Below are 13,553 nucleotides of genomic sequence, written 5' to 3' on the forward strand. Positions count from 1 at the left end.
GCGCCGCTGCTGAAGTGCTGGCTGACAGTCCAAGTCACGTGATCCGGCCTTGCCCACGAGGCTGGCTTCCCACGATACTTCGGCTGATCTTCCCCTTTTGCTGGTGGCCGCCATCTCGCATCAACGGCCCGTAACAATACAGGTGATAATAATTCAACTGATCCTAGATCCGGATTTCATTCTATTTACGAGCCGAGACTAGGTAGTGCGACTCTGTATTTTGGTCCGCGGCCAACCTTGCAGCTTGACCGGTTGTCTCATTGCAGTTGAAAGTGTGATTCTTCAAGTGTAACAGGCTTGACTGTTATAACTAAGTGGGCACCTAGGTATCTTTATATACGGCAGTAGCTATAGTTGCCTACAGCTGCCTATTAGGCAGCTGCACGTGATCTGGGATTTCAACTATTGCGAGGCATACCGTCTTGTGCGGGGATCCATCGGAGCTTATCCTCCCATCCCGGGTCGCGGAGCTTGTCTAGGCCTTGGATGGATTCGTTCAGAATGTATTGTTCCTATGGGCATTTAGGGTTTGCCGTTGCTTGAATGGAGACTTGGCCATTGGCAAAGATGGCGCACTTGCCTGCGATGCTGGTCGTGGTATGGACATCAAGGGCAATCTGACATGCCAGTACAATTCCTTAGAGTTCTCCCGCATATATGTCGATGTTAATCATCCTTCTGGAGCGAGCGTTGTTCGGGTGTAGAGCAGATGCTAAGGCGGCGACACCGACGTGGCAGTTGGTACCGCTCCCATCGGTGTATAAAGAAAGTGTGGTGCTTTAACTGAGGCCGTCGTCTTGTTTGACGGCCACATTGAGTGATAGGTTGATACGAATGAACGGCCCAGGGCACTCCTCAGGGATCACTAAGCCGGACTCAGTGTTGGAAACGGAAATGGACCTTGGAGAGGTCAAGATTCGCCGCTGGGCATCGTGGTATATGTACTTGGGTAGCCACCCCTACCTAGGTAGGTTGGTATTCTACTTGGCAAGCTATTCTTAGAGTGTGGGCTTCCTCCATCCCAGCAGCTCAAATAGCCCCTATGGTGAGTTTTATACTAGCCTTGTAAGCGCTTGGCTTTGTATACCTTTCTAATCACAGATGCATAGTGGCTAGTTCAAAAAGGTATATATATCCCGGCTAGGGGAACGATAAAGCAAGTCACGTGGATCTCCACTTATCGACCTAGCATGGTCAACGCCTCCCGTGCTCGATCAGGGTGCGGGCGGAAATCCTCAAGCGGTGTGTTACTATGATCTCCTTGTCATTTTCTCCATTATTCATGACCCGCCTGACGATAGTCGCCTTCTTCGTACTCGCCTTCCGTGGATTGCGAGCCTCGAATATCTCGTCCAACAATTCTAAAGTGCGACCCTTTGTCTCGACGAAGAATAGGTAGATGAAGGCCAACTTCGAAGAGGTCGAAGAAAACAAAGAACACGTAGATCCAGTATTGGATCTTGTGGGGTTAATTTTGAGAGCCATATCGAAGCTGTTCGCAACAACTCACATTCTTTACTGCAACAGGAGCCGCGAAGGTGTTGACAAAACCAGCACATCCGCTGACGACTGCAGACACACCCATCCCTTTGGCTCTCATATCGTTTGATAGTACTTCTCCTGGATAGATTGGTTGCATCGAAGTGTAGCCTAACGCGAAGACACTGTCAATCTCAATGTTAGGTTTCTTGGCCTGAATATAGGACGAGAATATCTCCGAGCATCACACCAGATCTTCAGACTCGAAATAGAATACCAACCTTCCAAATACATATATAAAAGCAATTGAAGCAGAAGATGCCGCCTTGCTTCCTGTTTGCACATACCCTGCTGCTGTTCCTGCTGCTATGGAAAGACAGACGGCCATACCAAAGGCAACAGACATCATCAGTTTGCGACAGCCCACGACATCATATAGACGGGCTCCTATGAAGGCAGGTATCCAGCCACCAATGGCGTAAATTATATTCAGAAGCAGCTGTGTATTCGTGTTGGTGATTCCGACATTTGCAACTAGGTAAGGAAGATCTAACAGAACTGTTAAAGGTTTTGTTTGCGTCCGTTCGGTGAAATACTAACAGTAAGATGCGACACTTTGAGAACGCCGTTAGTACAGACAAACCTGAGCTCCTTTTTATAACTTACTTGTTCCCTGGGAACTGACCAAACCAACTGAACGCCACGTCTGAAGAGAAAACATGTCAGTTGGGGGTGGGGGTGGGGGGGGGAGCTGTACAATGGTCTAGATATTGGTAACAAGCGCCAAAAACCCCTTGTTGACTTCGAGCAAGGCCATCTCAAGTGGCCGACAAGACTTACTCAACATGAGGCGGCATCTCCAAGCACGGGTCGAGAATAAGACCCGTAAATCAAAAATTTACGCCATGTCATTATACCTTCATCGCGCAACGGGGCGCTCATCTCTTCTATCTGCAGATTAAAAGGGGATGATTAACATTGCCATCAGCGTGTAACCAGCAATCACAGTTCGTGCTTCTTCAACTCGATATTTTCCAATCAGCCTAACACTGTTAGTCGTTGATGTGGCTTTTAACCAGGGGCATTGAACTGTACCATCGAGGCGACTTTGAACAGAACCAAACTCCCAAACACACAAACCCAGGGCACAGCATTTGCAGCCAGAGTGAGAGACGCCATGAAATAGCACCGGTGAGATGCAAGTTCGAGCCATAAACAGCACATGTGGCAATTATTGAACTCTTTGCGTATTAAGGAAAGATGGAAATAAAACATTATTGTGGCATATGCTTACGAAGTAATATAATATGTTTGTACATGCCAGAAATTGTTCCACGATGTTGTGGTGGCGAGAGTACTATTATATATAGGGGAGCCGCTACTGCTGCTATCTTTGCGAAGGAAGAGAGATGAATCTTCCACCAATGAAGCCTCCTATGGTCGGAGCAGTGGCTGTCACGATGGTGCCGATGCAGACTCCGATGCATCCAATCAAAATGGGCTATCGGCGACCTTGCCAGTCGGCAGTCCAGGCAAAGGTGGTTCCAGCCATCTGACCAACCTGAAATTAGGCGAACACTATCCCGATGCCACTGTTGCCTTCTCGAGGTAGGTGGTAATATTCGGTGTAGCTTGGCATGGCATTGATAGGCCCCATTAATGATCCGTCGTCTCCTTCACACCGTGATCAGAAAGGCCTACACCCACGGGCCTGGATACTTACCGGTCATAGTTGAGCACAAATACAGCAGCCCACATATCATATACAGCCGAAGATAGCCTTTGCCCCAGAGACTGGGCCTCTTTCCTTCTAGAGCTGTAGCTAAAGCGGCATTATGCGCGTGAATGGTTTTCTCTTCGACGATGGTGCGCGATGGCTCGGTGTGCTCGAAGCCGACTTTATTGTCTTTTTCCATTCTACTAGTTCATATGACACTCTTGAATAATCAAAGAATATGGCGGATTCCCAGAGTAGTATCTGGACCGTGGCTGAATGGAGATTGACCTGGTGTGCTTCGAAAATCTAAAGCGAATCGATATAGAAGTACGGTTGTGGACTAAAGGTTCAAATAAGCAAGGGAATACCGCTACCACATGTAGAGCCAGAAATGAGTATTAGATCTTCCCCATAGTACAAACCCCAGGAATGAGTGTCGGTAGTGGATGTCGGAGTGCAGCGGCGTTGATGATCACAGCCGGTATTTTATAATCCTGGATCCTGCACACTGATCATTTCCTCTTATGGGTCGCTGGGTCGCTGATTGCCCGCATACCCGTGATGTACTGCTGGTGGAGATTCTAGAGCGATTAGTAGACTCAAGATTCCAGAGCTAACAGACCAACCTCTGTAGACATTGCCAGGTTTCTACGTGCCACAAGATATGTATGTTCTTCTGCCAGCGATTTGGTGAGAAGACTAAGCATTCTCTGCTACGAGGTAAATGATAAATCAAGGCGCTTTTACCCCTGCACAATCATCTCAAATGATCTTCGAGTGCAACCATTCAAACTTTTCTGGATCTTCAGCAACGAGTTCAAAAATCCCACGTCACTGTCATCAGCTTATAAGTTTATCTAGTCAATGGTCGTGGAGCGAATGTAGGTCCACCTAGCGCGGGGTGCATAGTTTAGATCTTAATTTGATTGATTGATTGATTTATTCCTACACCTAAAAGCCTCTTAGTGGGCTTATGTCGGGAAAACTATCTAGCTCTATAGTAGGAAAACCCTCTGGGCTAGAAAAACCTACTATCTGCAAACACTACTTCATGCTTTCCCTTCGTACCAGGCTTAGCTCCTAATTACAACCACTACTTTTATGAGGGGGGGGGGGGGGGGGGGGGGGGGGGGGGCGCATCGTGTAATGCATCTAAACCACAAGCGTATGACGATATCGGTTCTGCGGCAGAGAATGGGTTCTTTTTAAGTGAATCAAGCAACTCTTGTCAAGTCTTGGCTTGCTTGCATTCACATCCACCTGGGACCCAAGGTAGATCTAACATATCAGCGTCCTCTAGAACTCAAGTTTTTGTATTCCCTTATAGAAAGGATCGTCACAATTGGGTTCTGAAGGAACGTATATGTGGCTGTAACGATGAGTTTACGAACATTAGACGATAGCTAATATAACAGGTAGGCAACTATGACAGTAGGGTCAGTGCCGTTGTACTCGGATTATAGTAAAAAGCATCCAAATGTGCCTGTAGCGGTGTTGCCATTAGACTTTCCCAATCCTTGGACGGCACAGGGGCATCAGCAAGATCGCCTCCCCCTTACGGTCTCTCTAGGGGTATCTAATATTTTCTTGTTCCGAATCGCTTTCATCTCCTCTTCTTGGGAAAGCGCCATATGCATCAAGTAAAATGCAACGAATCGGCGGATTTGCTGAGATACGAACGACTTTCTTTATGTCTCCTTGCTAATCCTCACAAAGACTTCTAACTAGACCTGAGCACACGATTCCGACTTTGAGTCACGCTTAAAAATGTAGTCTATATTTCACGAGGATATTTGTGAGAAAGGAGGCTTAATATAGCTATCCTCGTACTTCGCTATAGCTGCACCATTAGCGATACGAAGTACATAAGCGTTTGGAAATGGAAAGGAAATGGGGGCATTGGGCATTGGGCATTCCAGGATTAACCACCTTTCCTCCCTGGCCTCTTGGTCGACTTACATAAGTACTTAGCTAGTCCTCGTCATTTGTCCTCGATGGTCATTCTAGGATGCCCCAGCATCATTTGGTAGGCAAGAGACAAGCACGATATCGAAGCGACATCTAAGTGATCTTATGATCCAGATAGAAGGAAGTGTCCTTGTTAAGTGAATGATGTTCAAACTCGTTCGCACGAAAATTGAGTCCCTCTAGCCAGATCACCGCCACTAAATCTTGTACCTATTATATCGATCCCTTTCCCCCGACAACAGACAGCGAGGCTCTTGTTTGTTGCCCGCGAGAAGACTTATAGACGACTGCCGTGAGCACGTAGTTAGCCAAGGATAACTGGACAGACAAAAGGTTTCCGAAGGAGACGTCGGCTTGTGGTCTGCTGATCCAGGAACCTGTTGAAAGCCTTCTGTACGGATTGGCACTATTCTACCCGGCCCACCTCTTGATAGCATTTCCAATATGGCGTGAGAGTGACAAGTTCGCCGGCCGGTGCCACCATGAGGTCCGAAACCCACATCCAATCTTAGTTGCGGGTGAATCGGACTCGGATGCGGTCCAGGTGAATCATGGTCAAACAGCTGAACGAGGTCGACGGGATACCAATAGCAGTACCCTGGAGCCATTATTCGGTATTCTAGTCTTCTAAAGCCAAGAGGAGACTCATGTATTACTATGTAGGTAGTCCCAGACTCCCGGCGGGTTGGCTTCTCAGATGCTCGGTTCCTCGACACTCAGGCCACCCTTTGGCTATGGCCAAGAACGGCTATCGCGAATCTTGTTGTACGAAAACCTTGGATAGCTGAACCACGCATTCTCCGTGGTTCTCCTCGCTGCTAATACCAAACCCCGTGGAGCAGAATAGTCGGTTCCGTGCTTCCAAGCACGCTAAAAATCGGTTCCGTCCATTAGGCTTTGTATATCAAGCTTCCGCGTATAGATCTAGTATCTGACTCAAGAGTATTTGAAGAACGCGTTGCCGCACCCAACTGTTCAGGTTGTGCGACATTCTCATCAACAGTCTTCCGACAAATCGAAATTCCCTTACTATGGTGGCGTCCAAGGAAGTCGAGGCAGCAACATCTGTTCCAAGCCCTCTCGAGGATGGGCCCCATAAACACGCAGAAGTCCTCGGCGCTTCTCATGAAACCGTGGTTATCGATGAGGACCTCTCTCGCATGATCGCGAGGAAATTCGACTACCGCATCTTGATCCTCTTCCTCATCATCAATTTGTTTTCATTCATTGATCGGGTGAACATCGGCAACGCCAGACTGTTGGGACTGGAGAAAGATCTCGAACTGGGAGTTGGCCTTCGGTACAACATCGCGCTGATGTGTCTCTTCGTCTCATACTGCGTGGTGGAATTGCCCTCCAATATTGCGTGCAAATACTTCGGTGGCAATATCTGGATCCCTTTCCTGGTGTTCTCCTTTTCGATCATCACGACCTTGACCAGTCTGGTCGAATCGCGCGGCAGTCTCTATGCTGTTCGGTTTCTCCTCGGCTGCGTGGAGGGAGGAATTTCGCCTGGGCTGGTATGGATGCTTTCACAATTGTGAGTGAATTCTTACAGCACCCAAGCATGTGCATTGACAACTGTAGTTATCGACGACAAGAGCTCGGCTTTCGCACCAGCATCTATATTTCGGCCGCCTCTGCAAGTGGAGCATTTGGCGGCTTGTTAGCAATTGGACTCAGCAAGATCCCCCCATGGGGCCTGATCCATACATGGAGGAACATCTATTTCTTCGAGGTACTAACCAGTTCCTGGAAGGCAGAGACTTTAACTAACACGGCCTAGGGAATAATCTCTTTATTCATTGCGATAGCCGCGTGGTTTATAATCCCCTCAGGACCCGAGACGGCTAAATTTCTCACTGAGGAAGAGAAAGCCACGGCAGTAACTAGGTTGCTGGCTGATGCTGTCGGTACCTCCGAACGAGGCCGTACACAATTTAAACACGTTTGGCAAGCCTTGACCAGTCCACACGTTATTGGCTGTGGCTTCGGATTTTTCCTTTCCAAGTCTGTAACCTGCTGGTCCCATATTTTCTCATGGTATGCTGACGCATCAATAGCACGGTCGCCCAGGCATTCGGGGTTTTTGCACCCTCAATTATCAGGGGTATGGGTTACTCCAGCACAGATGCCCAACTGCTTTCTGTGGGTCCCTATGTAAGTAGATACCTTTCATCTGACTACTAACCATGGCAACGGTAGACTGACCTCGGAACAGGCGGTGGCATGCGGTTTTTCGATTGCAGTGGGCTATTTGTCCGATCGCTATAAACAGCGAGCCTTGCCCATTATATGCACTGCACCCTTTGCGATTGCTGGATTCTTCATGCTTGAGTTTCTCCCCAACGACAGACCTGCCGCCAAGTATGGCGCGCTGTACCTGGCTGCGACTGGGCTGTATGCTTTTGTACCGATCTGGCTGACCTGGGTAAGTACCTAGCCATCACTCAATCCTTGGGACTAGAAATCATGACACTAATTCTGGGTATAGGCTGTCAACAACTGTGCAACTGCGACGGTGCGAGCCGCATGCTCGGGCATAGTCTTCACCATGGGCAGCTTAGGAGGCATCATGGCACCCTGGATGTTCCTTCCGAGGGATGCGCCGGCTTATCGTACGGGTCACGCAGTTCTAGTAGCATTTCTTTGTGGAAGCTGGGCGTGTGCAGTGCTTCTCTGGGGGTATTGCAGGTGGGAGAATCGTCAGCGCGACATGGGCAAACGAGACCATCGCTTGCAAGGACTGACGAGAGAGCAAGAGCTGGAGCTGAGCTCTCGCCATCCTGCCTTCAGATATTTGGTCTGAAGAGGGTCCTCGCAGGGAAGGTCTGATGAGCAATGCCAAGAGCGACGCAATATAATATATACAGCTATATATTCTTAGATGACCATGTTTGGTACTTTGAACCAAAGCGACGAAATCGGCTTCAGTACTATGTTTCGCTCAATATGGATGAGATCATGAGAGTCATTACTAACTACACAGGCAACTAGCCCACTGTGGATTTCCGTGACGTCAGCCTTGTCCACGGGCTACCCATCCCTTGTCAACCATCTTATCTCATATGAGATTTGCCAATCGTCTTGTTGGGGTGTTGAATGTATCGCTTATGTTCTGAGAACATAAGGGCTCGTTTCAGGGTGTCTCCTGGCCATTTTCATCCTGAAATTTTCACCTCTCTTCAACAGGGTGCTATTCCCACTGCCACTACTGACTTTTTCAAAAGCCCCTGAGCGCAGCACCCGAACTTCCGCAGATTGGACCTCTCCGCTTTCTGAATCCACATTGAACACAATCTCATCGAACGATATCCCTCCATATGACACTGCATCAATGGCAGCCCAGCTACTACAAGCAAGGGAGAAAGGACCCATAAGTGAAGTAATCGACGTTGAGGAAGATGTATCTTCCGAGGTGTTATCGTCTGAATTGGTGGTGGCATCAGGGATCACGTAGCTGTACGAAGTACGCCAACTAACAACCTCGTTACTATCAGGGCCTTTCCCAGCCAGGCCGGTGGGAAATAGATTGAGGTCGAGTGACAATATTGTTGTGTTCACACCCATCGCCGACCCCAACAGCGCTGTGAGATCTTCACCTTCCCATGTCCAGCTATCGATGTGCAGGTTTGAGCCGCCCGCTACGCCATCGACAACACTCAAGGCGAGGCTGGAGTTGGTAGCTTCATCTTCGTATAGGCCTGCGTAGTTTTGCTCGGTTTGCTCTCGGGCCGCTGCCTTGACTGCCGTGAGGAAGGTCGATGAAATCAGATCAGCCCCAATGGCATTGACCAAAGGCGACAGGGGTCCAGCTGCGAGAATTGTGAAGCCAACATTGTAGTCTGGGATCAAACCCATCTCGGCGCTGTACAAACCTATTCCGCCAGACTTGGCATATATCCTGGTTGGATAGCGATCATCCGGTGGATAAGGGACAATCTCCCAAGGAGCACCCACTGTCATGTAGGTGTCAGGGGTGAATGAGTGGGGCTTCAGCCACCTTCTTGTTTGGGACGGCGGCAGGACTGTATAGTTGAGAATGGAGAGGCCGAAGTTGCGCAAGTCATTGATAGTGCTGTAGAATGCGCCTCCAGGACCAAGAGGGCCGAGGTCTGCAGAGTACAATGAAGTGGTATCATTGACTGGTATGACTGCATTGTCTGACGTAGGTGGAACATTGAGATATGTCGAGTTGAGGGAAATGTCTGATAGTGTCGCATTAACTAGGTCATCAAACGGGGTTGAAGTCATGTTCTCTAAAGCATAAGCCAGCAACTGGAAAGCGAGGTTAGAATATGTCGGTGCGTAGAATGGCGCAATCACTGGATGTCTGCGGAGAATGTTCTCAAACAGTGCTGGATTTCTCAGCAGGCAATACGGGCTGAAGACCAATCGACCAACTCACCTGATCGATCACATGGATATTGGACTTCGGGAACTCCACAGTATGACACATTGGGGCTAGAGGCTGGGGGCAAACCCAAGGCCGCAAGCTCTTCGTTGGTGTACCTGAGATTCCGTTGAACATCCCTCGAAACACCAGAGAGGTGTGACGCCAAAGATCCAATGGTGACCTGGTCCCATCTGAGGACGTCGATGTCACTCTCCTGGACAGTGGAGGATGCAGCCTCGGCAAGTTCTGGGACGTATTTAGTGATAGGTTGGTTCCACGTATCATCGCCTTGATTGGCCAGATATGTGTAGACGGTGAAAACCTTGGAGATGCTACCGATGCGGTAAATAGTGTTGGAATCCACTGAGGTGACGCCCTGGGATGCACGTTGCAGGTTGGGAGCAGAAAAGTGATAAGTGAATAGAGATCCTTTATCGTGAAGAGAATAGAAATCGACCGAGTAGGATGTATCGTTGTCAATCAAGACGCCGCTCCCTTCTATGGCGGTGATGACGGTGGTTACGTTCTGTATGGCATCTGCAATTGCTTTATTGTCTGCCAAGGGTCCTGAGATAGGCAAGTTGGGTGTGAATGGGGGACATGACTGGGCAGATACGAGAAGACTCTGGTGTGCCAAAAGGGCGAGGATGGCGAGCTGCCAGAATGAAGACAGGGTATTCATGTTGACCAGAGGGTCTGGATTTCGTTGAGCCAAGGTTCTCGGTTCCTGCACTGGATACCAGCAGATCTCATGCTTTATAGACTTGATCCATTGCTAAAGCGTCCACACGAGACATAGCCTGAATCTTGCATGCTTTCCTTGGCTGAGGCAACACAAGGTTGGCATCCTCGATGCCTAGGCGTGCTAGGATGGCGCACCGCTCCACTGGGGAGAACATGTTCAGTCTCTGGTCTGACGCATACGGGGATGCTGGCCGCTCCGAATACGTGCAGCCGTGCAGCCGTTGAAGCCATGGGATCTCCTTGATCTATGGCCAGTCTCCATCTGTCGAAGGCCCTGTTTGCCAACGTGTGGGAGGGAGAGTCCCTGGGTGTTCACTGTTCGCTGCTATCCAATTGGGAAGGGCGGCACATTGATGGCTTGGCCATCACTGGGCAAACGCAAGGCTGATTCCACAGCCGTGCCCAGCATCCCATTCCCAAACGTCATGCGGTGGAGTCTGTGGGGCCCAAGATGCTGTTGAGCACCGACGTTAGGCCGTATCTTTAGTTTTGCTCGGTGTCAATGACATTGTGTCGACTTTGGTTAGATTATTTTCTTAGGTTGGATGGTCAGGGGAATGGTGACAACCAACAAGCTCGCCTCGGTTCTTGATGTCGAATTACTCGTAGCTAGTATCCTGAAATAGCCCCCTTTCCAATAGATTCAAACCCAAAAGCGACCGGGCGTCTTATGCATGGGCACGGGACTTGTAGCTACCTACCTAGGTGCCCAGGCAATTCCAGCCGTATCCTTCTGCATCCCATGCCATCTTCATGCAGCCTCCAGTGCGGGGTTGAGATGACAATGGGAACTCGACCAGTTAGGGAAGTAGCGAAGTACATCGCCTGACGTAAGGATGCAGGGAAGGCGCGACGCCCCTTGGAGTCTTGGCATCATTCTCAACACAGCCACATTCACCTCGCTCATCAATACAAACCACCAGGCTCACCCATACAAACTGCCTCGCAACCCCTCGTCAGGTTGCCATAGCATTCTCCAACTCAATCATCGGCAGGCAGAAGCGTGAATGATCGACCGCACTGAGCATGTCTCCTCCATTAAGCCCAGAGTGCGGGTGAGCGTGGAATGACGCCACTCACTACCTCAGAGTGGGTTTATTTCTCCCTGCTAAAAATAGCAATGGATCTTAGCGAGGTCATGTGTCAACCCACCATTCACCATCAACTGATGAACAGGATATCCGACCGAAGTCCTCCGTACCTCCTGAGGCTTTACCAATGCCAACGTTGCGCTTGCCGGGTAGAGGCAATATGCACAACGCGGGAACACAAGAACAAGCATCGAAACCCACTTTGGGGGAGCAATTGCATTGGTTGTTGTGCGAGATGCCCTACACCACCCACGTGAAGCCTCGGAGCTTTCATGGCGATTTTCCATCGCTTTCAAGATCGTGCTAGCCCTCATGTGGGGAAAGGATCACCAACGGTTTCTTGTACCACACAGAACTGTTCATGGTTCGCCTAAATAGTAGATATGTTCTATTTGTGTACACTTTCGAGCTTGGTGCATTATGGACAATGACGAGTACGAGCAAAGTACCACTGTTCCCCAGCATGCTCTTGTTTCGGAAGACGTTGATTGGGAGTCGCACCCAGAAAACCCCCGAAACTTTTCGCTACAACGCCGCGTGGCGTCCACGGTTGCGGTGACTTTTCTAGCTCTTGTGAGCACTTTAGCAGCCTCGATTTACAGTCCGGCTCATGCAGAGGTCTCCGAGGAATTCAATGTTTCCGAAGTGGTGGCTATCCTGCCGCTGGCGCTCTACAATCTGGGTCTAGCATTTGGACCTCTTGTCGGAGCGCCGCTCAGTGAAAGTTGTGGTCGAAAGGTAGTTTTCCTGAGTACGACCCCCATTTTTGCAGCATTCACCCTGGGAGCAGGTCTGTCACGGAGTGTGGCTGGCTTGAATGTCTGCAGGTTTTTCGCAGGCGTTTTCGCTTCTCCAGCCATCAGCAATGCATCCGCAACGATCATCGATTATACTGCCGGGCGGTATCGGGGAGTCTCACTTGCATTTTACTACTCGATACCCTTCTTTGGAGCAGTCTCTGGATGAGTATTATCTCAGTGCTTGACGAGCCCCATTGACGTTCTGCAGACCAATGATTGGCGGTCTTGTCCTAGGGGCAAACGGCTGGCGGTGGACACAGTGGACCACAATCTTCTTCATTCTTGCTTTTTATCTGCCCATAATCTTTACCAAAGAGACCTATAAAAAGGCCATCCTGCAGACAAAGGCTAGGACACTCGGCTCGCCGAACTCGATGCCAGAATTGGAATTGGGCTCGCTACTGAGTTCCACCAAATACTTCGCGACTACGCTGCTCGTCCGACCAGTCCACATGATATTGACCGAGCCAATAGTGACTCTGGTCTGCATGTACAATGCATTCCTTTTCGCCATGATGTACACGTTTGTGGTTGCATCACCATGGGTGTTTGAACACTACTATCATTTCGACATGGTCGCCCAAGCCTTATCTTTTCTAGGTCTGATGGGGGGTACAGCTCTCGCACCAGTTCCCTTGATTCTCATCGACACATACATCTACCAACCACGACTTAAGCAGTTTCGAAGGGAGTTCGCTGGTTTTGATAGGCACTTTCCCCCAGAACATCGACTGTACCCTGGTGTGCTTGCGTCCTTTACTCTCCCGGCCTTCCTGTTCGGATTCGCCTGGACGGCACGGCCTTCGATTCATTGGATTGTGCCCATCATTTTGGAAGGACTCACCATTTTAGCGGCCGTAATGATCTATTCTTCGGCCAACCTCTTCATGATGGATTCCTATGGTCCGCTCTATGGCGCTTCGGCATCAGGAGCAGCCATGTTGTCTCGATATGGATTGTCAGCTGCTTTTCCATTGTTTGCATTGCAATTGTACAAAGCACTTGGTGTCAGTTGGTCAACCAGTCTCTTAGCCTTCTGTACACTGGCCATGGCGCCGATACCTTGGCTGTTCTGGTACTTTGGGGAACAGTTGCGTGGAAAGACCAAGTACGAGACCAGTGGCTGAGGAGGAGGATGTACATGACAGCATCAGTTTGCTATAAGACGTTCGCACCGACAAATATAATCTCCAGGTGGCCTTTCACTAAGGGTAACTTTGAGCACTGAATGAGTTGATTGCAGGCGATTAGCCAGACAACCAGGATATATTCTGACCAGGTGTACGAGGATATATGGGACGTCAAATGCACGTGTTTGCAGTATGCAAGGCTGCGTCCGGCATACCTTCTCCTTTAGG

General features: G+C 49.4%; 6 protein-coding genes across 6 annotated transcripts; 3 read left to right on the forward strand and 3 right to left on the reverse strand.

Moving 5' to 3' along the window:
• Positions 1-1,276: 1,276 nt before the first annotated feature.
• Positions 1,277-2,200, reverse strand: A1O9_01913 (uncharacterized protein; the record flags this gene model as incomplete). The annotated part of the gene is made up of 4 exons (XM_013407489.1): positions 1,277-1,459; positions 1,511-1,664; positions 1,761-2,037; positions 2,146-2,200. 4 exons carry the CDS (start codon positions 2,198-2,200, stop codon positions 1,277-1,279), a joined length of 669 nt encoding a protein of 222 aa, XP_013262943.1.
• Positions 2,201-2,564: 364 nt separating this feature from the next.
• On the reverse strand, positions 2,565-2,971 carry A1O9_01914 (uncharacterized protein; the record flags this gene model as incomplete). The annotated part of the gene is made up of 2 exons (XM_013407490.1): positions 2,565-2,720; positions 2,774-2,971. Coding segments are annotated over 2 exons (353 nt in total), but the record flags the coding sequence as incomplete, so codon positions are not given.
• A 3,224-nt stretch (positions 2,972-6,195) lies between these two features.
• On the forward strand, positions 6,196-7,973 carry A1O9_01915 (uncharacterized protein; the record flags this gene model as incomplete). The annotated part of the gene is made up of 6 exons (XM_013407491.1): positions 6,196-6,704; positions 6,752-6,902; positions 6,951-7,174; positions 7,228-7,324; positions 7,386-7,595; positions 7,659-7,973. The coding sequence occupies 6 exons, from the start codon at positions 6,196-6,198 to the stop codon at positions 7,971-7,973; spliced, it is 1,506 nt and encodes a 501-aa protein (XP_013262945.1).
• A 302-nt stretch (positions 7,974-8,275) lies between these two features.
• Positions 8,276-10,242, reverse strand: A1O9_01916 (uncharacterized protein; the record flags this gene model as incomplete). The annotated part of the gene is made up of 2 exons (XM_013407492.1): positions 8,276-9,522; positions 9,573-10,242. The coding sequence occupies 2 exons, from the start codon at positions 10,240-10,242 to the stop codon at positions 8,276-8,278; spliced, it is 1,917 nt and encodes a 638-aa protein (XP_013262946.1).
• Positions 10,243-11,815: 1,573 nt separating this feature from the next.
• On the forward strand, positions 11,816-12,361 carry A1O9_01917 (uncharacterized protein; the record flags this gene model as incomplete). Its single annotated transcript, XM_013407493.1, has 1 exon — positions 11,816-12,361. The coding sequence occupies one exon, from the start codon at positions 11,816-11,818 to the stop codon at positions 12,359-12,361; it is 546 nt and encodes a 181-aa protein (XP_013262947.1).
• A 46-nt stretch (positions 12,362-12,407) lies between these two features.
• A1O9_01918 (uncharacterized protein) lies at positions 12,408-13,322 on the forward strand (the record flags this gene model as incomplete). Its single annotated transcript, XM_013407494.1, has 1 exon — positions 12,408-13,322. One exon carries the CDS (start codon positions 12,408-12,410, stop codon positions 13,320-13,322), a length of 915 nt encoding a protein of 304 aa, XP_013262948.1.
• Between the last annotated feature and the right edge of the window lie 231 nt (positions 13,323-13,553).

This window comes from Exophiala aquamarina, assembly GCF_000709125.1.
Source record: "Exophiala aquamarina CBS 119918 chromosome Unknown aczIA-supercont1.2, whole genome shotgun sequence".
Taxonomy (NCBI): domain Eukaryota; kingdom Fungi; phylum Ascomycota; class Eurotiomycetes; order Chaetothyriales; family Herpotrichiellaceae; genus Exophiala; species Exophiala aquamarina.